At 41.6% G+C, this 25,522-nt stretch overlaps 1 protein-coding gene across 9 annotated transcripts in view; it reads left to right on the top strand.

Annotated features, from left to right (window-relative positions):
- The window catches only part of CAB39L (calcium binding protein 39 like), a 62,147-nt gene that overhangs the window by 7,127 nt on the left and 29,498 nt on the right, over nucleotides 1-25,522 (top strand). For 3 of the 9 annotated variants that reach the window (XM_062567023.1, XM_062567025.1, XM_062567022.1), the window contains exons 1-2: nucleotides 11,263-11,593; nucleotides 19,588-19,736. In XM_062567023.1, coding sequence (XP_062423007.1) covers nucleotides 19,635-19,736 — 102 coding nt within the window. In that variant the 5' untranslated portion in view covers nucleotides 11,263-11,593; nucleotides 19,588-19,634. Of the gene's footprint in view, nucleotides 1-10,332; nucleotides 10,418-11,262; nucleotides 11,594-19,587; nucleotides 19,744-19,771; nucleotides 19,850-25,522 lie in introns of those variants that run through there. The other 6 variants (XM_062567029.1, XM_062567028.1, XM_062567026.1 and 3 more) reach the window with 5 other exon arrangements.

The following is a 25,522-nucleotide window of genomic DNA, read 5'->3' as shown; positions in this document are numbered from 1 at the left end:
TAGGGAGGAATAACCCTAGGCAGCAGTACAAGCTGGGGGCTGACCCTGTGGAGAGCAGCTCTGCTGAGAAGGACCTGGGAGTGCTGGTGGATGACAAGTTGACCACGAGCCAGCAGTGTGCCCTTGTGGCCAAGAAGGCCAATGGTCTCCTGGGGTGCATTGGGAAGAGTGTTTTCAGCAGGTGGAGGGAGGTGATCCTGCCCCTCTCCTCAGCCCTGGGGAGGCCTCATCTCGAGTGCTGTGTCCAGTTCTGGGCTCCCCAGCACAGGAGAGACATGGAGCTACTGGGGGGAGTCCAGCACAGGGCTACGAAGATGATCAGAGGTCTGGAGCACCTGCCCTGTGAAGAACAGCTGCGAGATCTGTTCAGCCTGGGGAAGAGAAGCCTGAGGGGGGATCTTATCAGTGTGTACAAGTACCTGAAGGGAGGGTGTCAAGGGGATGGGGACAAACTCTTTTCAGTTGTGACTGGACAAGAGGCAGTGGGCAGAAATTGAAGCACAGGAAGTTTGACCTGAAGGTGAGGGGGAATTTCTTCCCTGTGAGAGTGACAGAGCCCTGGACCAGGTTACCCAGAGAGATTGTGGAGTCTCCCTCTCTGGAGATCCTCAAGGCCCGCCTGGATACAACCCTGTCTACCATGCTGTAGGTGACCCTGCTTGAGCAGGGAGGTTGACCTAGATGATCTCCAGAGGTCCCTTCCAACCTTACTGATTCTATGATTCTATGAAACAGCACTGTCTGACCAAACTGCAAAGTGTTAGAAGAGTTGTGTGACAATTAATGGATTGACTGATGTTTGAAGATCTCTTGTCAATCCAGTACAAAGACCTTTGTCTTTGTGGGCAAAGAGACATGTACGTGACAAAGGGATGCGTGCAAATTTATCGCAGCAAGGAATACAGCTCTTGCTTTTAAGTGCTGGAAAGAAGCTGTGTGTGGCTCTTTTTTGTAAGAGATCACTAAAAGCAGAGTTTAAAATGTGGGAAGAGTGTTCACTTCTAGCAGCTCTGGTGCTCCTAGCAACATACTGTATCAACTTCCTCTCTTGACCGGTTGTTTTGTAGTCATGTACTTTCATTTCCTATGGTTCAGTGTCAGTCAAGCAGCTGCCTTTCACTTCTGCAAATAAGCAAAAGGTTACCAAGCCAAGGCGGTTATTAACTGGTGATTGTTTTTGGATAGAGGAGAAACTGTTCAGCAATATCTGATTTATTTAAGGTTACAAATAAGGTACAAAACTGAACCTCATAGGTTGAGGGCAGGATTAGGGGGTGGCTGCAGTCATCTGTTAAGGTAAATATATTCTGCATATCACATAATCTCCAAGAGAGTTGTGTGGCTCCCCCACCACAATTGGTTGGTGTAATAAAGCAAATTAGCCAAATAAGGCTGAAGCTCATGAATGCAGGTTTATTACATAGAAATTGTGTTGGCCTTTGTTTGTATTTATCATCATCCCATTAATAGGATGTCTATGGTTACATTAGAATTTGTATTTAGATCTGTAACTGCCTGAGACGTCTGTACTCTTGCAAGCATTAAACATAGCCCTGGGCAAAACATGAAAGTAGAAAACAGTGCTCCTGGTCAAAGGTGCTGAGGTTTGAATGAACTCTGGGGTCAAATTAACTTGGCAGTCTTTAGGATATGTTCTGTTTTGAAAAGGTTTTTCCTGCAAAAAATCAACATTAATGTAAGGAGATACATGCCCTGTGATCTGTGTTCCACCCTCTCTTGCCAGGGAAAGGAGAAGAGCAGAGTGTCGCTGGAGGATTTCCCAAGACATCCTTGTGTTGTTCTAGTTTGGGAAGCAGCTAAATGCTAAGCAAACATGCAAAGAGATTTTGCTGATTGTTTTTTTCCTCTCCATCCTGTAAACTGAGTATCTCATCATCACAGTTCATAAGGTCATGGGAGAAGATGGCTGGGGAACTATGTGACTGTCCTGTCCTTGAGGATGGAAACACAAGGGACTAAGCAGCTCTTCAATTCTGCACGATGCACTGGTACATCATCAGTACCCTTCTCATGTAGCTTACAGGAGTGTCCCTCAAAATAGAGAGAAAAAAGGAAGTGTGAGAACACGTGGCTTTCTAGAATGTGCAGAGCTGAATATTAAGAGATGGCTTAAGCAGAGAAGGAATCCCATCCTGATTTAGAAGTGGTTCAAGGACAACTGCCAATATATAGGAATAAGTGTATTTTAGCTTTTTTTTTTTTTTTTTTTTTTTTTTTGTGTGTGATTAAACAAAATTCCATAGATTTTTTTTTTTTGAGGATCTTTTTAGTATGAATTTAATAAGGAGAAATTGTAAAAATATTGAGAACAAGAAAGAGAACAGTAACACATATCTAATGGCAGCACTGAAGCTGTCAACAATGATGCCAAAAAGGCAGAACTGTTGTTACATATCTCTGTTCTGTAGTGCAAATAAAGCTGGTTATTATAAATATTTGTGTAACAATGAACAAATCCTTCATATTACAGCAGTAAATAAAAATCTAGAGAACGCTTCTGAAGGTTCTTGTTCCAAATTTATGGTGGTCCAGACATTATTTTTTTTAATGCCTGATGTAAAGCTATCAAAACAATTTGTGGATTGAGATGTAACAAATGCCATTCAACGTGATTAATGGAAATGGATATTATAAAAAAAAAATAATATATCATTTAGATTAAGGGTTTGATTTAGTCTTACTCTAATTAAAAAAGCCTGACCCCTGAAAATGTTATATTCAGTAAAGAATCATTGAATTAAGATACTATGTTGTACATTCAGATGTTTTCTGTTTGTTTGGAGAAAAGAGGGAAAAAAAAATCCCCAGCCCCACATTTGGAAGAAAATGCAAAATCCTTCCTGAAAATTTTATCTAGGCTGTGCAGAATAGAGAAATGACAAATGATGACACACGTATGCATTTGATTGAATTAAAAAGCTTACTAGCTGACTCTTTGGAAAGATGGGCCCAAATCTTTGGGAAGTTAATCAGCATGAAAAAGGTTGGATGTAGCTTAGGGATGAGAAATAGCATCCTAGAAAACAGTAATGCAAAATATCTAGGATCTGGGGCAACAAACTCTTGAGCAGCACTCCCTATCCAGAGCAGCAGCCAAGAGATAATAGTAATTGAATATGCCCTCAATTTTCCATGTTACTGACCTCACTTCTGGAATATGATCAAGTTGATGGATGTACTTCAAGACATATTTTTAAATTGAAATGGGTACTGATTATAGCTATGGGAAAAAACATATCTATGCACTTACTGTAGACAGTGATAAGAAGTAAATTCTAAGTCTGAAGTGACTTGATCATGTTACCTATAAATGGACAAGATGGAGAGACCTCAGAGAGCATACATTTGCAAATATAGAAAGAAGTGCAGTGACAGGAAGATGAAAGTGGAAAAAGCCGTGGCCTTCCATAAAAGACAAAATACTTGAAGTGATGTTCACTTAACTATTGTGCCAGCTTATTGAGGGACTCTGTAGATTCTCCAGCACTTGAAGTTAGTAAGTCTAGATTAAAGACCTTTTATAAAAGGTCTATATATTTTTTTTAAAAAATTTTTTATAAAAGTTGCTCTTGTACAAGAAGCTGGTAAGCTATACTTGTCAGGCAATGATTCATGCTTTTTGAGAACCAGAATAGATCTCTGTAAATTTTGAAATGCTTTGTTGTTAATAAATACATTCATTTCTTGTTTTGAGAAGAAGGAAGAAATTATCTGATTTCAAAGTTTTTTTTTCCATATATGATTTTATTCGTAAATATATAAGGAGCATTGAATCTGTCTGCAATTTTGAGAGGAAAACCAGTTTACAGAAATTGTCACAGATTCTCATCGCCTATTGGCTTTAAAATTTCTAGTCATGTTATCAGCATATATATATATATATATATATATAATTAGTAAAGAAATGTAAAAGTAGGTAGAGTGTTTGTTGAGTTAGACAATGAAGTACTAATAGCTTATGTTTACCTCTTTAGTTACTTGGTCAATGTTTCATCTAGTCATGGCAGCTCATAGAGACTGTCTTGCTGTGTCATGGAAAACTAACCTGGTATGTCTCTCACTAGGTGACCTTCTCATGCCTGCTTTCAGAAAATAAAGAGTTTCTTTTCACTCATATTGGGTGGAAACTCCAAAATTGGCAGTAATGCAGGACAGTTTGATGTCCTTATGATCACCATGTTTTTAAAAAAGTAATTTTGGGACTTTTTGGTTACAATCCTGCTATCAAGCCTACATCTCTAAGCCCTTGGGCTTGGGAAGCTCTGCTCAGTTTTACTGATAGGAAATTTTGTCTTCTTATGACATTGGGCTTGGGCACAGCATTAGAGAAAGTCATATGAGAGAGAAGGAGAACTGAAGTTCTGAATGGACATTTGAATTAGATAAAGCGTTCTACAGGTATTCAAAATCAGATAACTTTAACTGTGATGTAAGTACTATTTCTTTGGAAAAATATTGGCTAACTTCTCATGTCTGGGCTGATAGAGTTTGAGGCTCCCTTTTTCAATTGATCGGTTATACCTTACTCATTTTCAGTGCTAATCATGACTGTTTTTATTCATATTGGACAGTAGCAGTGTTTTATCCTTCAAAAGAGAGGTGTTCTTTATGTTTGAGGAAACACATGCAGGAGGACAAAAATTGTATGGAGGAAAGCAACTATGTAAACTAACATTATCAAGAGAAAACTATCATTTCTTGGACTATTTCCAGAGGGTGTAGCAATGCTTGTGAGTATAGATCTATATGCTGCATGAGGAAGAAGCTGTCAGATTTCATGCAGATGGAGAAAACAGCGAATGGCTCTTTAGTAGAGTGGGCTCTGCGTAGTTTAGTTTTCCCCAGTGGAGAGTAACAGTGTCCCTTTCTCAGTGTTGAACTTCACAAGCACCATACAGGTTGATTAGCTTATTATAGTAAACTTTTGGCTATGTAACTTTCTGGAGAGGTACAGGAGGGCTCCATCCTGGGAACAGAAGAATATTTTTCTACAACTAAGGTTTGTGGTAGAGGATTATTGACAGCAGGTATCATTCATCACATAAGAGAAAGGACGATCCCACTGTAGTCGTATTATGGCCTTACTGTGGGGCAAAAAGTGCAAGGATCCAGTGTTGCAGGACACTGTCTGTAACATGAGGGCAAATGTATTTACAGTTTTGCCAGGGATGAGCATACTTAATTGATGGTCAAAGCAAGGACTTCAGAATATTTCCAAAGATGGTATCTCAGTGTGCACCATGAGCTAGACAAACTGTTCTCGAGGCTCCCTACCCTGATCTCATATTTTAAGCTAATATTGTCACAAGACGTAACTAGTCATGAGAAGTTTTGAGTTCTCTTTCTCCAAGGAAAGAGATTGCCAGAGTTTTCTTGTATGACTTTGGGCAAGTCAGTTTAGAGCAATGCTTGTTTACAAATAGCAGCTATCTTTTTGTAAATTATAGTAATGCTTAGGTTTCATTATTTAACACTGGAAAAGCCTGCAATTCATCACCTGAAAGCAGCAGTTTATACTTTCTTCAGCCTAATGTTGGTTTGGGTTCGGCCTTTCTCCTTCAGTAGGGCCTTTGGCTTCTGTGAGACCAGACTTGGAAGCTTGTTCTGTCTGTGGGTCTGGCTTGGGGCGATGTACGTCACAGAAGCAATAAGATGATTATCCCCTTTAGCAGAAAAGGGAGATGTTAACAAGCTGTGTATTTGTCCAATATGTTTGTTTGGTTTGCATCACTATAATTGCAAAGCAGCTTATAATTTAATGCATTCATTTTCCCATGAGGAGACTAAGTGGCTTTTTCAAGCTCATGTAAAAATGTGTAAAGCAACTGCAGACTGCTGGTTTCTTTGTTCTGAGCCCGTTCCTTAATCAGTGCAACATCCTACCTCTGTACTGGGCTTTCCTGATGGTGTTTATTCTCTTATCTGAGGTGGTCACTTGAAAATTAAAATGTTTCTGTGGGTAAATTCTTGCCTTTGCTGCTCTGAAAAAGTAACTAACTGGAATGCAGTAAATCGGTGTCTTGATGCACGTCTAGAAAAATAGCTGTCTCTGAGCTCTTTGGTTGCTCAGGCTGAAGAATAAACAGCAATCTGAAGCAATCTGCTCCATCTAAGTACTGCAGATATGATTTCAAGTTTTCTCAAGAACAGCAATAGTTTTTTTTTGTTTTTTTTTTTTTTTTGATCTTTAAAGTTAATGAATGTGGAGCCATTTGTAGCTAATGAGCATGATGATTTTGGCTGAAACTTCAGGAAATCTGTAATGTGCCAATTGCCAGAGTGATCCTTCTGCTATTTCTTTTTAGACTTTGCATTTGGAGTCAGCTGTACTTGGAGATGGGGTGTGGTGGAGCTTTGGCCTGATCCAGAGTGACAGTTCTTATCTCCTGCCATTCTTTAAAAATACATCTTTGAGTGCATATCCCTGCGTGTTTTTTTTTTTTTTTTTTTTTTTTTTTTTTTTTTTTTTTTTTGCTTGATGCTGATTCAATTTCCTCATATTGAAATGGGTATCACTGCGAGTGCCTCACAGGAATGTTTAACTTTGGTTTTAAATTAAGCTTTTTTTTTTTTCTCCAGTCATCTTGAGGAAAATCTGATGAAAAAATGCTTTAGACTTTTTTGGACTCCTAAGAGTGGTTGAAAAGAGGAAAAATCTTAATCCAGTGTTCTCAGTTTTCCAAAACTGTCTTTTCTCCTCTCAAAACTAGAGGCACATGTTATGTATAAAGAAACTATTCTCTTCAAAAGCAAGTTGCTCTATGTAATATTTTCAGTGCGCATTACCATGAGAGTAGGATGAATACGCACTAACACAGCCTTTAGCTTCAAGCACTCCGAGGAAGTTTGAAGCTCTGGTTAGTTATGCTCCGCTGTCGTTCGCCAGCAGCGCAGTTGTAGGGAACAGCTCTGGTCTGCCTGCGCGCGTGAGCATGTTGAAAGGAAATGTCTTAACTTGCAGGACCCCATGCTGTCGTCCTAACCTGCGGCTAAGGTTAAGAAAATTATTTGCTGAAATTAAGTAGAAACCAATGATTAAATTTGGTATTTGGAAGAGGACTGGACAGTATTAATAGTGTTTGACTGTTTCAGAAATGGGAAGTGGCAATAAATGCTTTTGTCCACATGAAGGAATTTTGAAATCTAATGAAGAAAGATGCTACAAGTGATGCCGGGGCTATCTTCCAATATATTGCACAGTCAGGGTTTTTTTCTCTACGTATAACCTTTTTGTTTCTTTGTTACTGTAAGTGACACTGGTGATGAAAGGTTAAATTTTACATCTTTAGCTAAGCTCTTTTTCTGATTTCTTCTGAAATGAATTCTCTTTTTCACATTTTAAAATCTACGAATAGAACAAACATGCTACTAAAGTGGTCCAACATACAGAGCTGGGATAGAAGCAGTTTGGAGAAGTTCTTAATTCTGTTTTTAATTCTATTTTATACTGGGACACAGTACATATAAAATGTGTTGATCACATTCCTTAAATGACTTTTTAGAGCAGATGATGTTTACATCTGTATTTTCAGCTGTTGGGTTTTAGTAATCTCCAATTTAGGGACTAAATCTTGTTTGGAGTGGGAATGGGCAAGGAGTAGGATACATTTAAGCTGGCTTTCTCTACTTAGAAGAAAGAGTGGAGCTAATAGGTGTTTTTAAAATGTATAAAATTTTAAATACACTGGCTCCTACCTAAAATATTTCATACACACAATATTTTGTATTGCCAGCAGAGAGGCCATTGTTGCTGCTTGAGTGCTGGAGTAAAGCATAGGTGAAGAATATATTCAATAAAAACGCCTGAGCAGGTGGTGAGAGTTTGTGCAGGTCCTTCAAATAAACAACCCCCCCCCAAAAAAAAAAAACACAAAAAAGAAGCCCCCAAACAAAAACCCTTTAGCAAATGCTTATGTTGGCATTAATTAAAGAAGAAAAACGCAATATATTCTGAAGTGCACTAGAGGGAGCTAGGAGGAAGAAGAGGGGGAAGGATGCTGAAGACACATTTGCATGTCTAAAAATAAAAATACAAAGCATCCATTTAAATCCTATTGCTTACTTTAGCCAAAATACCGCTACAGGTCTGCTGCGGCTTCCAATTGCTCACAAGTAATATACAAGCAGGACATTACTATAAAAGCCTCTCCTCATATTTTGTGAGATTTTAAAAAATATTACTGGACACGCTTTTCGTATTACTTTGTCATAAAGCTAAATGCCTTGAGTTGAAGTGTAACAGATTTACAAGGGAGACGAACAATAAAAGTAAACTGTTTTTAGTTCTTCCCCTACCTCATAAACTGTAATTTTGACATCTTGGAACCTGAAAAAGTAGGAATAAATCCTATGAGTGGGTTTTCTTTTGCTTTTAATTCTTTTTCTTCTTTTCTTCTTCTTCTTCTTCTTCTTCTTCTTCTTCTTCTTTTTTTTTTTTTGAAAGGGAGGATCTTTTTAGTATTCTGATTTCTCTTCATGATATCCAATATTAACATGGCTAGAGCTGCTGCTGTGCTGAATTGAATTTTGATTACCTGGGGCCTTGGCACTGAGCGATTTTGGGGGAAGGAAGGCATTTTTTGGTGGTGGTTATTACCCGAGGCCGCTCTGGGCTTTGGAATGCCAGAAGTAGTCTTGGAGGAGGTAAGGCAGCCTGCAAGTGGGTGATTAAATGAGCAGAATTAATATATACACATTACGTGTTTATTACCTGCCTCTATAATTTATTACTACCACACTCATCGTTCGAGCTCTGTGGTTTCTCTTCTCCATTGCAGAGAATAAATAGAAAAGGTAGGAATAATGGACTGTTACTTTATTTTATTTTATTCCCCTTTGGTCCTTTCTAGATGGCATGATTTTACATTAAGAAAGCAAGGGCAAACATTTCTCAAAAGTACTCTCACCATGCTGTAGCCTGAGGCCTGCGTTCGCTTTAAAGGGAAAAAGTATAATGGAGTTTAAAGATGCGGAGGCTGGAGCCCTTCAGCAGCAGACAGGGATTTTTTTTTTTTTTTTCCTTCGGTGTATTTTGAGAGTATAAGAAGTTGTTGACTGCTCATAATTAGGTCACTCCAGATTTGAGATGGCTACAAATTCTGAACCGAAGAACATGTAATTTCTTTTGAAATATTTAATGACCTCTTGGAAAAAAAACAAAAAAACAAAACAAAACCCAAACAGGTAAGAGCACTTAGTGCTCACAGCTTAATTTATGGAGGGGGATTTCAGGGCCTTTTCCTGGCATCTGTGAATTAGCTGTGTGGCAGGTGGAGCAGAGGATTGGAAAAGGAGAGAAGAAGTCTTCTCCTGCCCCTTGCGGCGCTCGCCCGGGGATGGTGTCCCCAGTCCACAGGTGTGTTTCCTGCTGTGCCGGTGTGTCGAGGACCAACGGTAAACGGAGGAGCGTTTCCTCGGCGGGGGAAGAGTGGCGGAAGCCCACGTCGAGCGCGTACGAACGCAGCTCGCCCCTTGGGGCCCTGAAAATGGGGAGGCCGAGTCCGAAGAAACGGCTTTCCGGGTGACGGTCCTACGTTTACGGAGTACTCGGACTCGGAGCGGGCGCTGAATGCTGCCGTGAACTGTGTGAGACGGCGGCTTCGCTGGTGGGGCCCTTAAATGCAGCCGAAACAGCTTTCTCCGCTGTTATTAGCGGCGTAGCTCTGCACCCGTTGCGACGCTGGCGGGCGTACTGCCGCAGGGGGGTCGTTTCCCTGGGGAGGGAGGAAAAACCAGCGTTAATCTCAAAAATCAAAATATGCGGAGGAAAGCAGCAGTGATGTGACGTGCTTAGGTTTTGGCGCCGTTTCGGGAAGAAGCCCGGGGGGCTGTGGCGGCGCCGTCCACGACGCCCCTCGCGGCCCTCTCCGCTGCTCCCCGGGCCGCCGGCGGGAGGTACTCGCCGGCAGGAGAAGTCCCACCGGGGCCAGCGGGAGCAAGGTGAGGTGAACCCAACCTCTCAGTCCCAGCGCTGCTGCAGAAGCTGGTTTTCGGGGCAACCCCAAAATAGAGGGATGGGTTACGCCGACGATCTGGTTTGTGCAGCGTGAGTGCAGATGGCGAGGTACCTTCCGAAGAGCGGGAGCGTGCAGGTCGGGACACCTCGGAGGCATGCGGCGGGGCAGCGGGGACGCCGGCGGCGCCTCTCGGCCTGAAGGAGAGGGAGGACTGGCTGGAGCCAGGCGTGTTGCTGCTCCTTGGCTCTTCCAAGCGGCGCTTCCTCGGGACTCCCGCGTGCCTTGCCTCCGTTAGGAAGCAGCATTGCCAGCGAGGGATGTTAGCCCTTTAAAAGGTTGATGTTTCAACCGCATCCCTCAGAAATGAGTTTAGAAACGCTTCCTGGAGGCATCCTGCTTCTCTGCTGCCTCTGCCGTAGGGCTGGGAACAGCTACCGCAGGTGAGAGCCCTAAATGAAGCTCCGACGGGGCTGTGGAGGGCAGCGCTGACCCGCGGTGCAGGCAGAGATCTTTTTTCCCCCTCACGCAAATGTCTTTGTGTACAGAATTATTTCTAATAGTGTGAAACTTTGGCTGTACTCAGCACCAAGGGAGAGGGGGCGGAAGGCGAGACCTGCCCCCGAGCTGGTGGTGTCCACGTAAACGTGCAGCCAGGTCTCGTCTGCGCTGAGGCTCGGCAGAGGTCTGTGCGAGGACGGTGTTTAGGATCCTGCACTGCTTGCAGGGGCTGGGAAGGCGGTTTTATTTTCTCGCTGCTTGATGCATGTTACACAGCTGTGGGGGGGAAGCCACCAGCAAATCGCTACTGGGGGAGAAAAGCAGAGCATTAAAAGTTCCTTTAATTGCATTTTGCTTTATTTGTGTGCTTGCTAATAGCGGGTGGTAGAACTTGTTGTTTCAGAATATTTTTATTGCATGTTTTTTTTAATTTTTATTTATTTATTTTGTGCCCTGTCACATTACTATTACCATATTCAAAAAAAAAAAAAAAAAAAAGAAAAAAGAAAGAAAATACCGTAGGCTAGCGGAGTTTGAGGCTCCCATGCATTAGCATGTTGATTTTTTTTATTATTCTCTTGCGACGACAAAGTGCCCTTCGCCTCTCTTGCGCGCTGAACAGCGCTGACGGGCCGAAGGAGGGGGACGGGAACTCCCAGGAGCGCCGCCAAATTGTTGCATCCCTTTCCCGCGAGCTCCCCGGGCAGAGCGGGCCGGCGGGGGGCAGGCGAGGCCGCGGGGCCGGCGAAGGGGGCGCGGGGCGGGGGGGACCCACGCGAGCCGGGCCGCGAGGAGGAGGCGAGCGAGGCCCCGAGCCCGGCTGCCGCCGGAGGGGAGTGGAAATTTACAGGCGCCCGGAGCGCGGGCGAGCCCGTGCGCGCTCCGGTGAGCGCCGCGCCGCCAGCGCGCAGCGGCTCCGAAGACGGGCGAGCGACTGGATGCCCGCAGCTCGTTTTTCGCTGCCACGTGTCAAGGATAAGGACGAACTGGGGCTAAATGGCAAATAAATAGGGGCGCCCGCGGCCGGCGCCCTGGGGGGCTGGCGGAGAGCTGTCTTCAGCACCGCGGCGTGGAGCTGCTGCCCGCGGCGTAGCCGAGCCTGGACGCTCCTGCCCGCGGTGAGTATCGGCTGCGACTACCTCCGAATTGCGAGAAGTTAAGCGATTTGGTACAACTTGCATTTCTTAGCTAGCAAGAGCATTTTCAGCATAAACCGCTCGCTTATTTGCTCTCTCTACGTATGCCGCTAGCTTTTTTTAGCTTTGTAAACTGCGTTAGCAGGAGTGATTTTTTTTTTTTTTTTTGTTAATCCTGAACAATATTCCTCCTGTTACATAAGGCACTGGCTCTGGGACCGAGTGCGCCGTGTCCGTGGAATATCTCTGGAAATAGGCTTATTTACAGCACTGTTTCCAAAAATAAAAATATCTGCAATATATCATTTCTGTTGCTGCTCTCCCGCTGACCGCCTGCAGCTGCGGGCTTGCTCTGGAGATGCAGGGGAATGTGAGCACAGCCACTGGCGTGAGGAACTCAGCAGCTATTAGAGACGAATGCAAGATGGGTACGTGTGTGAACTGTCACCTGTACGTTAACCACCTCTCTGTTCATAGGTCTTGTCAACCTGACACGCTGGTTCCATGAGACGGGCTATTTGTGAAGCCTGTGTTCAGGCAAAACTTGCATTGCACTTGAGGAAAGGTTTTCTGATTAAAGACTTTCTTGGAGTCATTTGAGTAGCAAAGTGAAATCGGTGCTAAACCAAATTACTTTGTGTTCAGAAGCTATTAAAAGTACTGCAGCGGGCTTTAAAGGCACAGGCAGGTTAATGCTGTTTAGAGAGGTAATTTTTAGTAATATGAAACAAAAAGCCAAAATCTTATTCACATCCCTCACTAGTGGGATTTAGAGGAAGTCCTGCTCTCTCCTGGCTGCTGCCTGTGTTATTTAAATTCTGTAACTAGTTTCCATTATTTCTGCAGTTATTATGATTAAAAATGGAAACTTAACTTGTTTTCCTTAAGTAAATTAAAAGCAGTTAAAGGATGTTATCTCAGAATCATGCATACTTCAGAAACATTAGTTAAGAGACCTTGCTTTGCTCGGCTGAGCTCGTGGGAGTTTTGCTCTGGACTACAATTAGGCACAGAATTGAGTTCTTAGTTTTTTAGGTTTGGAAGACCTCCATGTTGATGAATGGAGATAAGGGTCCCAGATTCTCTTGACTCTCTCCAATCCCGCCAAATTTAGTGACCACCAGTTTCTTATATTTCTGGTTTTATTCAACACAGATGTAGTAATCTGCTGCTTTTAGCTAGTTTGTTAGCCTCAGTGGCGGAGTCTGTGTAATCCTGTGGTACAAGGATGATCCTGTAGGGATGAAATTTTGGCATGGTTTCAGACTCTGAATGTTAGATAACATTGTAAAGCATTGTAACGCATAGATGTTGTTTTATGATATATGTTTTATAGTGGGTACAGTAGCACAGGGTTTGCTACAATAAAAGAACTCTAGACAGCAAAGTCAAATGCTCAGAATGTTCCTAACTTTAATTCTGGCATTTACCTGTATCAAAACGGTTTGTTCTCTCTGCCTTACTGAGGACATACCATTAGTTTAAGGAACATCTCACCTGTAGTGGCTGCTTCAGCAGCCTTGTCTCTCTACCCTCCTTCCTTCTTTCCCCCCAGTGTTATGTCAGTATAACTGTTCGTAAGACTATGAACTGGTTTGCAAACCAATTTGCCTTTTTTTTCCCCCATGAGGCTTTTCCTTATCAGCTCTTTGGCCTGATTCAGCACATGGCCATGCCAAAAAACTGTACCGGTCCAGCAGAGGTTGTAGTGTGAGGATGTGACTAGGCGAAGGGTAGAATGGCTCTGTCGTGGGACGAAGTGTTTATTAAGTTGTGACCTCGGCAACCAGATAGCTATTCAGTGTTTCATTTTATCCCCCATGTTTGCTGAGAGACTATGTAGGTTTTTTATTGTATGGCATCCAAGCCCTCAATTAAATATAAAATGATTAATTTCTTTGAGTGCTTCCATAGAGCAACATCACAGCGCTCGAGTGTTGTCACCATCAATGCCTTTAATTTTATAATAGTATCATACAATTAAGTGACCTTCCCATTCTACAGTGGTAGACAGCCTAGGGGCAGAATCGCCTGTACATTTTCCATGTCTGATCTTCAAGGAGCAGGCCACCTGTTCAAAAAGGTGTGTGTTGGCGGGGAGTAGTAAGCATTACTGCAATGTTTTGCATCTCCAAGGTGAAGTTTCAGCCAGTACCCATCTTCATTCCAGGTACTTCCAAAATCAGGAATGTACCAAGTAGCCAACTGCAAGGCTTATTATGGGTGAATTCCTGGGTTTCAGAGTAATCTTGTTGCAGAACAGTGTTCATCCATTCTAACATAAAACTGCTTTCTCTTCTCTTAATCTTTTGTCGCATTTACAACATACCTTTCAAAATCTGCAGTTCGTTAGGGCTTTTGTTGCACGTAAGCTCTCTTATATAGCCTTAATTCATCCTGCTTTCTGAATGAAACATGAGTCCTAGGAGGGAAACTGCACATGAGTGGACAGATTGGACTTGCTCAGATGTTCATGTGTCTTCCATTTACCAATTTGACTACTTGACCTTGTAATTGCAACAACTTTACCAAATGTTGTGGGAGAAATAATGAAGAAGGAATGAAGCATCTCATTCATTATATTGAGACTAATCTAGCAAAACTGTGATGGAAGTGTGCTAATTAAAACCTCAGATGCATGGGTTTTATGCACACTGAAGTGAATAGAAAATTCAGATCTCTTTTTTTTTTTTTCCATAAAAGAACCTCTCACCCTTGATGAATTAATAAAATGTTTTGATGCTGATAAATAAGTAGGTGAAGGCCAAGAGGTAAGAAAAGAAGTGTCTGGTCCTCACTTGTCTCAATTTGAAGGGAGGGAAATTATCCACTCATTCATTTTTGAATAGCAGATTGCTTGTCTGGAGGAACATCTGAGAAGAGCGCGCTGACTGGATCACATGCTCTCATTCTTGTGCCTGTGGGCAGGAGGAAGTGTTTGCTATTGAACTGCTTAACTGAGTCATTTTATAGTGGGATTGGCTGGTGATTAATGTTGCCGTCTACATTTTTCCTTCATTGTTCTTGAAAGCTCAGCTTCACTGTAATGTATTAAGAAAGTATATGATTAATAGCAAAGAGAAACTTGGAGAGTGACTATAAAAAGAACTGGATTTCTTAGTGTGCATTTTAGTTGTATTAAAGAGCTCTAGCTGCACCAATTTTTTTAGCATATTCTCTTTATGAGCAGATGAATTGGCAGAAGAGCTGTTTCATGGCTGATAAAGCATAGGCTGGAGTGTCAAATGATTTAGATTTTATTTTTGGGACAGCCACTGATTTTTTTATGTGGGATTGGACAAGTCTTCTAATCCTTCTGTGCTTCAGGTTTCCTTTTGTAGAGAGGAGAGAGTAAGAGTATGCTACAGCTCTTTTGGAAGTGTGTTTTCTGTATTAATTAAATGTTTGCAGAGTTGGAGGTGTCTGAGGGAAGGCATGCTCTGCTTATGAAGAGATGTTGCGTTATATCTGACAGGCTACTGAATACCCTAGAACTCACTCCTGGTAAACCTCGTTTGCCTCTGGATTCAACTGACTGCTTTAGTCTGTGGGAAATGCTTTTTTCTCTTTATTCTGACTTTAGCACACATGGTAAACATTTTAAAAGTGGTGCTTTAAATTTGTCCTTTGCTATCTTTGTTACTTAAACAAAAGCAAACCCCCTTTTTCCACTGAATAACATTCCCTGAAAGTATTTTTGAGAGGTAGGACTCTTGAAAGATGTTGGACTCGCCAGCACCGTAGGCTAAAACACTCTGTACCAGTAGCCTGAGCAGACTCCGGCAGCGCACCGTTCCTCGCACCAGGCTGCACGAGTGTTTTCCCCATGACCAGGAGGTGGTCCAAGTCAATCTGGTGGGAAATAGCTGTTTCTTTCCTTAGTCTCCTCAGCTCCTGACAAGAGCACAGGTGAACTGTCATCATCACAACCAGTGTTACAAAAGTTGGCTGTTCCACATCAGGAGATCAGAAGTGACTGCAATGCATTTCTGATGATATAAAAACGTACGCCACTGAATAACCAGTAGATGGAAGAAGTTTTCCTGGAAAGTAGGAAGGGGGCTCATTCATCCCGGTCCCTTGCTGCCAGACAACTGTGTCAAAAACTTCATGAATAGATGCTCTGTGTCGTACCTGGTTATTTCAAACTCTCAAAACTCCAGTGGCTGGAAACCTTCAATTTTCTGCTTAAGTTTATTCATTGGCAGTTTATAGCTATAAAAAAAGGTTGTTGTTTTATTAGCTGAAATAACTTCTTAATCTTTTTTTTACTCCCACTATAATCCTATTTCCCCATCTTTTTGTTCTTAAGCTAACCAAGATGAGTAATTTCAGCATCAGGTAATACACTTATAGACAGAAGAGTGGACATTTTTGGCACCAATTCTGATTTTGTTAGGTTTTATTTGACTATGGATGTTTGGGATTGTGTACAGTAGTCCGGATGAAGTTGCATTAGTATTTTGTGCAAAACATGAATATTAAATTTCCACTGGAAATTACTTTATTAATTCATCATAGATGTGCATTTGTCTTTCTCCTTCTGTAAAATATTGGTGTAGTCACCAGGTGACTTTCTTTGTCATTTCTCATGGTAATTCCTCAGCTTGAAGCAGGTACTGTTCTGTCTATAAGAGTAATACCTGATACTTCTAGTTTTTATTCAATTTTTGTTACTTCAGTCCTTGAGCCTATCCAGTTCCTCAGGTAGTGATATTTCAGTCCTCTTCTGTATTGACACCTTCCAGTTTTGTGTCATCAGAATTTTAGTAGACTCTTAATTCTTACGGCTAGAGAATCTGGTCACGAGAAACAACTCTGGAGGAAGGTGTCCTTGTTTTATGAAACAGCCAGCAATAAGACTAAGGGATACAACTTCCAAATCTCAGCAAAGTGATTTTACCACCATTTGCTTCTTTGTGTTAAGTGTGAAGAGCACATGCCCGCTAAGAGATTCATGCATGGAAAAGGAAAGCAGACTTGATTTTGATGGTAACCTTATCAGCACATATTTTCTGAAGTGTTGCATGAATGGAAACTCCTACCAGATGCTGATGGGTTAAATATTGTGTCCTGGAAAGGAATAAATCCTAGAGCGATCTTAGATGCCCCTTTCTGTCCATTAATGGCCATCACTTCCGCCTTTCCTCTCCATCTCCCTCTGCTTGCATACAAAGGATGCTTTGCTTTGTATGTAAGACTGATAAATGAAGTGGAGAACTGGCACTGTTCAGCAGAGGGATGAACCCAACAGCCTGAGTCCCTTCCTGCCATACTATCAGTGATCTTCCTGTTGTGATCAGGACATTGGTAGGGTCTGAAGTGAAGTTTAAGGATCAGTTATCACTGATCTGTGCCATAGTGTATCAGGGTGAGCCAGGAACTATACAGTGGAAAAGTCCTAGTCTAGCTACTGTACTGGAAAATCATGCTGGAGCTATGGCAACATTAGTGATTATTTAAATACAGACATTATATTCTAGATAGGTATGTAAGTTATTTCTTTGTTGCAGGGGTGGGGGAAGGGGAAGAAGGAAAGTATTTGTAATACATAGTCAATGCACCAGTTAGAAATAATGGACTTTTGGTCTCAGACCTTCTAGTTTGTGACTCCTTCAGTTTAAAAATCAAATAACTTCCCCTAATGTTTTTCTGTGTTTGGAGACATCTAGAAGGGGGAGATGAAAGGATATCTTTACTAATCTGAATTAACCTGCCACACTTGGGCTGAAAAGAGATCTTTCTAAAATGCAACGTACAAATTAGGCTTGTGCTGTCAGATTTTCTCTTGTGCCTTCATATGCTCGTGCCTTGTCTTCATGGATAATAAAACCATGCAGAATCGTATCCTTTTCTAAGTCTGTTCTGTACTACTAATCTTTTAATTGCAGAATGTATGGGGTTGTACAGTGCTCGCTAGCAGCTTTCGAACAAATTTATTGTGTAATGCTTGATTTGGCTGTAAGCATGAAGTTATGCTGAAAGGGCCGTTCTTTTCCAGGCCTTGCATGGAGCTGGATGTGCCCGAGTGAGCTCGTCGTTAGGTGTACCCCGCTGTCAGTCTTGCGTGCTGGCAAGTCAAGAGGTGCAACTCCGCTTGGTTGCCAGTCAAGGTGATGCTGCCAAAAATCACAGTTTTGAGCTCCATGGGAGCAGTGCTAAGCACTTCTTTTGCCTCCTTGGTCTAGAGCTCGGCCAAGTATTGAAGGTTACATAGCCAAAACTTCAGAAATAAAAACTGGCTTGAACTGAACCACGCAGAGCATGAGAATGGAAACCTGAACTTTCAGAAGCTGAATGTGAAAATATTTCTGTAAAACTAACCTAGCAACAAATGAGAAACTATATACAATTTCATCTATTCTGGATACTATTAGGGAACTTTCAGTTTAAATATGACATTTAAAAATATTTGCTTCGCATAATAAAAAATATTTTGAAATGTCTTTAAAAGGTATCAGGGCAGACTGTCTGGACTTTTTTTAAGTACATCTATGGATTGGATGCAAAATTTACAGTTTTATATGATGGCTATTTATTATTTATTAGAAAAATTGTGCATATAATCTGTGTTAATTCTGGGCGATATTTTGGGATTGGAATCACATGGGTATTTGGCACAGATGGGATCATGGTTCATGATGGACTCTGAAGCATTTCAGCAATAACAACAGTGTGAGAGAAGTGTCTTCTTTGGACCTCTGGGAAAACGTTACACAGTTCTGCCTTTAAAAAAAAAATATATGTAATGCACATTTAATTCTCTCCTTTAAAACCTCTTGTATAATAGGGTTTTTTTTTTTTAATTGTAAGAGATGAAAAAGAATAGGGAAATTGGAGTGATTTGCATATATGTGTGCTTTCACAAGTAATCTTGCAGATGTGAATCGGGGAGGTTGGTGGTTGTTATTGTCTTTTGTTGTGGAAAGAGATGAAAGTTTGAGATTATTTTTGATTTTGTGTTTTCTCTCATCCTGATGTCCTATCAACCGGAATGCAGGCCAGAACGGTGCTGTGCTCTCCCTGTAAAGTGGGACTGGTTTAACCATAGCATAATCTGGTCCGTAGTCTTTTCCAGTTACTTCAGTACTGATATTTGTATCAGCCCCTCAGCAAAACCCCTGGGAGCTCACAACTTAATGCTTTGCAGGATCAGAAGCCTGCTGAAACTAAGCTGCTTGGTTTCTTTCATGTGTTTCTACACTGATGTGGTATTTGCCTTTCCAGCCATGCAGAGGAAGAATGTTTTAATTTAAACAAACAAAAATATTTTCATTAAAATGCTCTGTCTTTCATTTAAATGTCATGAAAACAGTGGTGCCCATATTTGGGCCTGATCCTCTGTTGCGTATTTAAGTCAGGCAAAGTTTTACATAAGTGGGATCTGAAACCACTGGTACAGAAGGATTCCTGAAGTCTGCCAAGACTTGGGGGGTAGCTTAAACTACTTCATTTCAAGAACTTTTAGACTTTTTTTTTTTTTTTTTTTTTTTTTTTAATATAAGAAAGGTAATTGAGTGGGTGCTGACTGAGAAGCTGGGACCTTATCTTGCAGTGCTTTAAACAAAGGAGAAATTTTGATATGCTGGCTTCTGAAGTTACTCTGCACCTGGATGAAACTCGTAAAGCATGGCATAAATAAATAAATAATCCAACCAGAAGTGCAGTGGAATCTGCCAGATATTTAACATCCAGAAATGTTGGATGTATTGCATATAGGTTCATGGGAGCACCAGACATGAGCTGTAGGTCTGAGGCTCCTGTGTAAGTGCTGAGTAGCTGCTTTCTATATGCTCATGCTGGCTTGTGAATCTTGCATGAGCTTGCAATGTCTGTATCCCAGAATTTGTGTGCCTTTTTGAGCAGCTGCGGCAAGATACAGTGTACATAATGTCTTGTACATAATGTCTCTGTGTGTTTTTATTGCAGTTTTGTATAAACCTTAAAAACTATTTTTGTTTCTCATTTGATTTAAGGCAGTCCTCTTCTATACTGAAAGAAGAAATCCAGGTGAAGACAGAACATGCCTTTGTTTAGTAAATCACACAAAAATCCTGCTGAGATTGTGAAAATTCTGAAAGAAAACATGGCCATATTGGAAAAACAAGAAAAAAAGACAGACAAGGTATGAGGTAATGTTATAGAAGACCGATAAGGTTTTTATACTGGGAGAACAGCAGAATAAGGGGAATGAAACTGTGTTCACCTGCTGCCCTGATTCTGCAGGCGCTTTCGCACGTAAGTAGCTTTATGTATGAGAGTTCTACTGAAATCACGTGTAAGTAAAGGGCAACAGGTGTGGGGTCAAAAAAAAAAAAAAAAAAAGAATTGAGATCCAGCAGCTTCATCCAGAAAGAAAGGTAAACTACTAACTACTGCTACTTTGAACAGTAATAAATCTAGCAAAATGACCTGCAAGACATCTTGAAAAATGCTTTACTCTTAGTTGTTTTAGCATGGCGATAAATGACACCGCCAATTAAAGTGCATATATAAAGATGTATATACAAGAGATCTGACTTTGTCAATCCTTTCTAAACTTTTTTTTTGTGCTCACCTTTCCTAAATGAACTCTGATACTCATCTTCTAATTATGGTGCTGCATTTTTTGCTAATAGTATTGCATCCTGCTTTTGATTTTTAACTCTGTGAAAGGACCTGAGTTTCTTCAGCCCCTGCACTCCTCTGATGACCAGGCAGGAAGGCTCACCCCAGCATAGAAAATACTCCCACGTAAGACTCTAGGCTTTCCATAAAATCAAAACCTTAATTTTTTTTTTTTTTTATCAGAGGCTCTGACCCTCTGTAGTGTTGCTGTATTAGAGGCCAAAAGAAGTATGTGCTTTTAACTAACAGCAAGCTAATTTCAGGGTAAAGCTGACTGACAAGGGAAAGGGAAGCAACTGATAAGTTATGCTGAAGCAGTTTTTATGCAGCTGATGTTTGTATTCAGATGTTGTGCTTCTCCCAGCTTGAATTAGAAATGAACCTTAGTTCCCTTAGTGTCCTTAGTGGAATTCTCTTGAAACTTTTAGGTTCAAAGAGAGTAGCTCCGAGTGTGTTAATTATGTAACATCAGTCACATGGATTTCAGCAAGGCCTCTGGTATTTGATGTCTCACCCTGCAATACCTTCACTTAACTGAAGAGCTCTAAGAGAATTTGCCTCTGAACTAAACCTGAAAATAAATAAATAAACCAGCAGCTTCATCCCTCCCCTCTTGCATGTATCCTTCAGAACCTGATTAAAGTCGACATTCAAGGCAGAAGCTCTAGATTTTTTAATTTGCTTTGCAGTATGACTCCTCTCAGTTGTGGTTTTGAGGGTTTTGACTTGCAGCTTTTTTATTTGGATGTCAGTGACAAAGTAGGAGAAATTCAGGCTTCTTAGAAAATTGAAAGCCTGATTTAAATTTTTCATAAAACTCAGAACAGCTGGTGTGTATTTTCCGTACCAAGTAAAAGATGCAGAAGATTTTTCCTCGTTTATTAAGATGGAAACAGCTTGCAAACTTCATAATGGTGCTTATTTAGCATTAGATTGAATGGAACGCAAACAAGCTATTGAAAATATCTAAAACCCCAACAGACAAATGTGAATTGTGTTCATTTGAATTATCCTGTATTTTGAAGACTTTAGCAGTTGGTTTAATCCATAAATCCACGCTGCTTTCAATGGGGAGCAGCCCTGCTCTCCTCTTGCAGCCTGCTCACCTTGGCCTTCTGTTTTGCCCTTGTATGAGATTGCCAGTGGTGGGGCCAGGTGGGGTTGAGATCAGGGAAACCAGCGATCTGCTGACTCTGTACAACCCCTCCCACCACCACAAGTGGGATGAATGTGAGTGGTCGGGGAGAGGAGGGAAGACAGTTGCTTCGGCAGCAAGGCAGAAAGTCAAAGCAGCAGCACTATTTTAGGCAGCATTTGCCCATACGCTCACGTGGCTGGCTGAATCAGGACCTTGCGCTCGGATGCAGAAGAAGCACAAAGGGCCTTTCTCCCCGGGGCCGAAGGGAAGATCTCAGATTACTCAGTAATGTTACCTGTCATCTAAATGGCTGCACTGAGCTGGTCTGAAATAAATCCAGCTATTAATGCAAATAGCTTGATTAGTGGTCCTACATTCAGGGAATTAAATCAGAGGGAAGATCTTTAGTTCTGTGACAAAGATAAATTTAAAACTTGGCAGGGAAAATTGCTCTTGTTAAAGCAATCACACCACCAGGTCTCTTACTATATATACACAAAGTTTGTGAGCTCAGTAGACCTGTGTTTATTTGAATGTGGTTTACGTTTTGATTTGGGGAAGAAAAGACCAGGATGGGACTTTTGCTGGTTCACTGATTTTCAAACTGTATTCACCCACTAGACAAATGAATAATGTTTTGCTGGTTTTGGTTAGTATGTTTATAGAAGTTTAACTAGAAACAAAAGCAAAGAAGTGCAATACTATTCTTTATGCTTTACAGAGACTTGTAAAATTTTGAACCCCTAGCTTATGTTCCAAAGGGAGGTGAAATGTGTCCAACTTTTATCAAAGGGCCGTCACAGTTCTGGTTCTAGAGCAGCCTGCAGGGAGCCCCAGGCCCTATGCTGCCAAAGATGTGGGAGCGTATGTGCCTGTGAGTGTAGCAGTTTGGGAACTGGGGTGCTCAGATTTTTCCCATTTCTCTCTCCTTGTCATTTGCCATGGGAACTGCGGAGGTCTTCCCAGGACTTCTAGGAGTATTGACTCCTGGTGTCCTTGATCTTGCTCCCTTGCAAAGTAGCTGCCAAGTAGAACATGCTTCAGAGACCTGAACGAGGTGGTGTGTCCTCTGGCACTTCAGCTTTTATTGTAACGCAACAAATGTAATATGTGGGCTGAGATGACTGCTAAGACACAGGGTATTGGCAGAGGAGAGTGGCAAGGTCTAAATAACTGAAAGAGGAGAACTTTGTTTCCTTTCTTGAGTTGAGCAATCAACTACAAGGTAGAGATGTCGTGGACGCTGGAGATGGTGCAAGGTCAGACAGGGAGAGACTTGACTGTTCCGGTAAAACTTGATGCAACTTTCAGTGGAGAACCATCTGGGCTTCAGATGTGCTATTTTTAAATTGAGCAAAAACGATCATTCCTACCAAACTATGCCCTACACAGGTAGAGAGAGCTTAATAGTAAATTAGTTGAGACTTTTTGAGGAACGGGAAGAGGGGGAGGGTGCAGCTTGAGAGGGCAAAGGGGTGCCACGTGTAACTATAAAGCCAGTTTTACGTCTTGTCCAAGGTATATTCCTATGTATTATACGCATAAATAATATGCGGAAGTTTACACTTTCTCTGAATGATACTTATTACTAGTCATAAAATAGGACACATTCAGACTTTTTCAGCATGTGAAAGCTGGTCTGTTGATTGCAGTAGAACTTGTCTCCTTAGATAAGGATTGGGTTTGACCCTGTTTTTCCATGTATCTTTTTTGGGGGGGAGGGAAATGTGTGCAGTGTTGCCATAATGCTTTTAATACATTGTCAACTGAAAAATAGGCTAAGTTTGAATGTTTATTCCTTACTTTCATCTTCTGCAAAGGCGGGGGGGTGTTTGCTTGCATGGGTGTATGTGTGTTTAAAGCCTTGCAGTCTTCTAAGCTACACTCTGAAGGTTGATAGGGCATACCCCACATGGCCCCTCTTCCTCTGAAGTGCTCTTTCTAATATCTTCTTTTTCTTTTTTTTTTTTGTTTCTTTTTTTCTTTTTCTTTTCCTTTTTAAAAATCTACTTCAAAGAAGGTCTTGCAGCCCTGGGAAAGCAAATGTAACAATTAGAGGATTAAGTAGGGTAAGACAGGACTGGAAAAGTGGGCTAAAGCATTTCTTATCCAGCATCCACCTCTTTCCCAACATCTGAAATAAGTAAGGTGATTTTGTGACACGTGCGATTGCCCTGCTGACCTCCCCTTCGGACTTTGATGTAGCGTAGAGCAATTACATTTATTACAGAATTCTATAAATTTCATAAGGAGTTAATCCCAGTCATATGGAACCAAACTGTGCCTGGGATTTAATGAGCAATACCCATTCCGGGGTTAACTAGAAGAGAAAGGAGGTATTTAACAACCTTGGACATGAAGGTTTCTGCAAAGCTGTTTTGCTTAGGCTCTGCACCTCTTTTTTCTGGCGCAAACTCCTGAGCCATCTGGAAGATGTGCATGAGCAGGGAGCAGGGGAGGAGAAACCCTGTTAGCAGCAGTGGACAGGAGATTTGTTAAATAAACCTGAAGAACTGAGAGCATGCAATCTCATATTGTTGGTTGTACTGCTTAATTCATTGCTAATAAGCAGTCATGTATTTTGTTGATGGATGCTGTTGATGGATGTTGTAAAGGACATTAATAGAATGAATGCATGAGTCATCTCAGAAAAAAAGAGGGTGACTCCCTTACTTCTTAAGGCCTTGTGGTCAGCATAAAGCAGTTCAGGTTGCAAACAGTATATCACTGAAGCATGTACTTCATGTTAACCAAACATGCTAGGGTGCGGCGCCCGTGACTCAGTGCCATCGACGGTGCCTACAGGTTTGGTAACGTTTTCTGAACCAGCTCAGCAAGAAGAGTCTTTAAAGTGTCATGTGATTTTAATTTAGAAATGCAAACTGATCTGGAGTCAGTTGAAACTTCACCTAAGCTGCCTTTGCGCTTGGCCTAGGTGAGCTGCGAGATGCGCAGTTTTTGGCATAGCTGGTCTAAGATTTGGGTTAATAGTGGAACCTGAAACCAAGCGAGTTAAAACGGATTCAGGGCTCTTTGGTGAGTGTTTTTCTGGCATACAGTAAAAGCTGCAGTAAAGCTGGAAATAAAATGACTTGAAGTATTTTGCCTCTTTCACTTGCATTTAAATGTATGTAACAAGACTATTCAGATAGATCACTGTAACCTGTGCTCTGTTCATCTCTGGGTACTGTACCAAATTTGGTACTGTTCAGAAGAGTCAAGAGAGCAGTATTTTAATTGTTAGACTTAATATATCCAGAACAGGTAGTTATATCAATAAATCCTGCTCTTCTACATAGCACCAAAGAAGCCATCTTCTACTCCTGTTTGCCTTGCTCATCCCTCTGCTGATAGAGCGAGCGGGGATCTGTTTATAAGATGCAGCGCATGCGGACAGCGCGATGTGCGTTTGCATGGATGAACAGTTGCATGGCTGTTGGGAATGCTGGTATCTGGGGACTTGATTTGGCACCTGCCAGCATCAGTTGCAAAATTATCTTTGACTTCATTGGTGCACGGTGAAGCCAAGCGAATAAGATAAGAAGGGCTTGGCCCCCATTACTTCCAACTCTGCACAAAGCACACGTGTCCTGGGATTTGGTGGAACGTTTCATGTTTCGGCTTCCCCGTTCTGCTGATTCTTCTAGAGATGGGAGAAACTCCAGATAGTATTAGGTTAGGTGCTGGTGCCAAGAGTATAAAACTTGGCTCTTTTTGTTGCTTTTTTATTTTTAAGCATCTTATAACCTCTAGTTCTTTTTTTAAGTGCACGATAAAAAACAGGGAAGGAATCTGTGGCCAGGTAGGGCAAAACTGTCTCTTCCATTTAATGATACTGCCTTTTAGAAGGAGTTTTCCTACTGTGTATATTTGACCAACTTGTCTTTACCAACCTGCTTGAGCACTAGGCCATAATGTTTTGCTAAGGGGTGACTGAGTTTGTGCCTGCTGATCCTAAGTGTTCAGCTGAAGTTCACACTTTGTTCCTGCATAGCCCTTCAGCATGGAGTTGTGCCAACAGTAAGTCAGTCAACAGCACAGACACTGGATTCAGAGTCTGCTGTTAGGAGCCCTTACATGTAGGGAGAGGCGTTTTGCTACTCTTCTTTTAAGAGAGAAGTTGGTTTGATTCACACAGTGAGAATATCTTTAAATGGGTCTGTAAG

Source organism: Rhea pennata, chromosome 1 (genome assembly GCF_028389875.1).
Source record: "Rhea pennata isolate bPtePen1 chromosome 1, bPtePen1.pri, whole genome shotgun sequence".
In the NCBI taxonomy this organism is placed as follows: domain Eukaryota; kingdom Metazoa; phylum Chordata; class Aves; order Rheiformes; family Rheidae; genus Rhea; species Rhea pennata.
The sequence above is the reverse complement of the archived record's forward strand: the minus strand, read 5'-3'. Positions and strand labels throughout refer to the sequence as shown.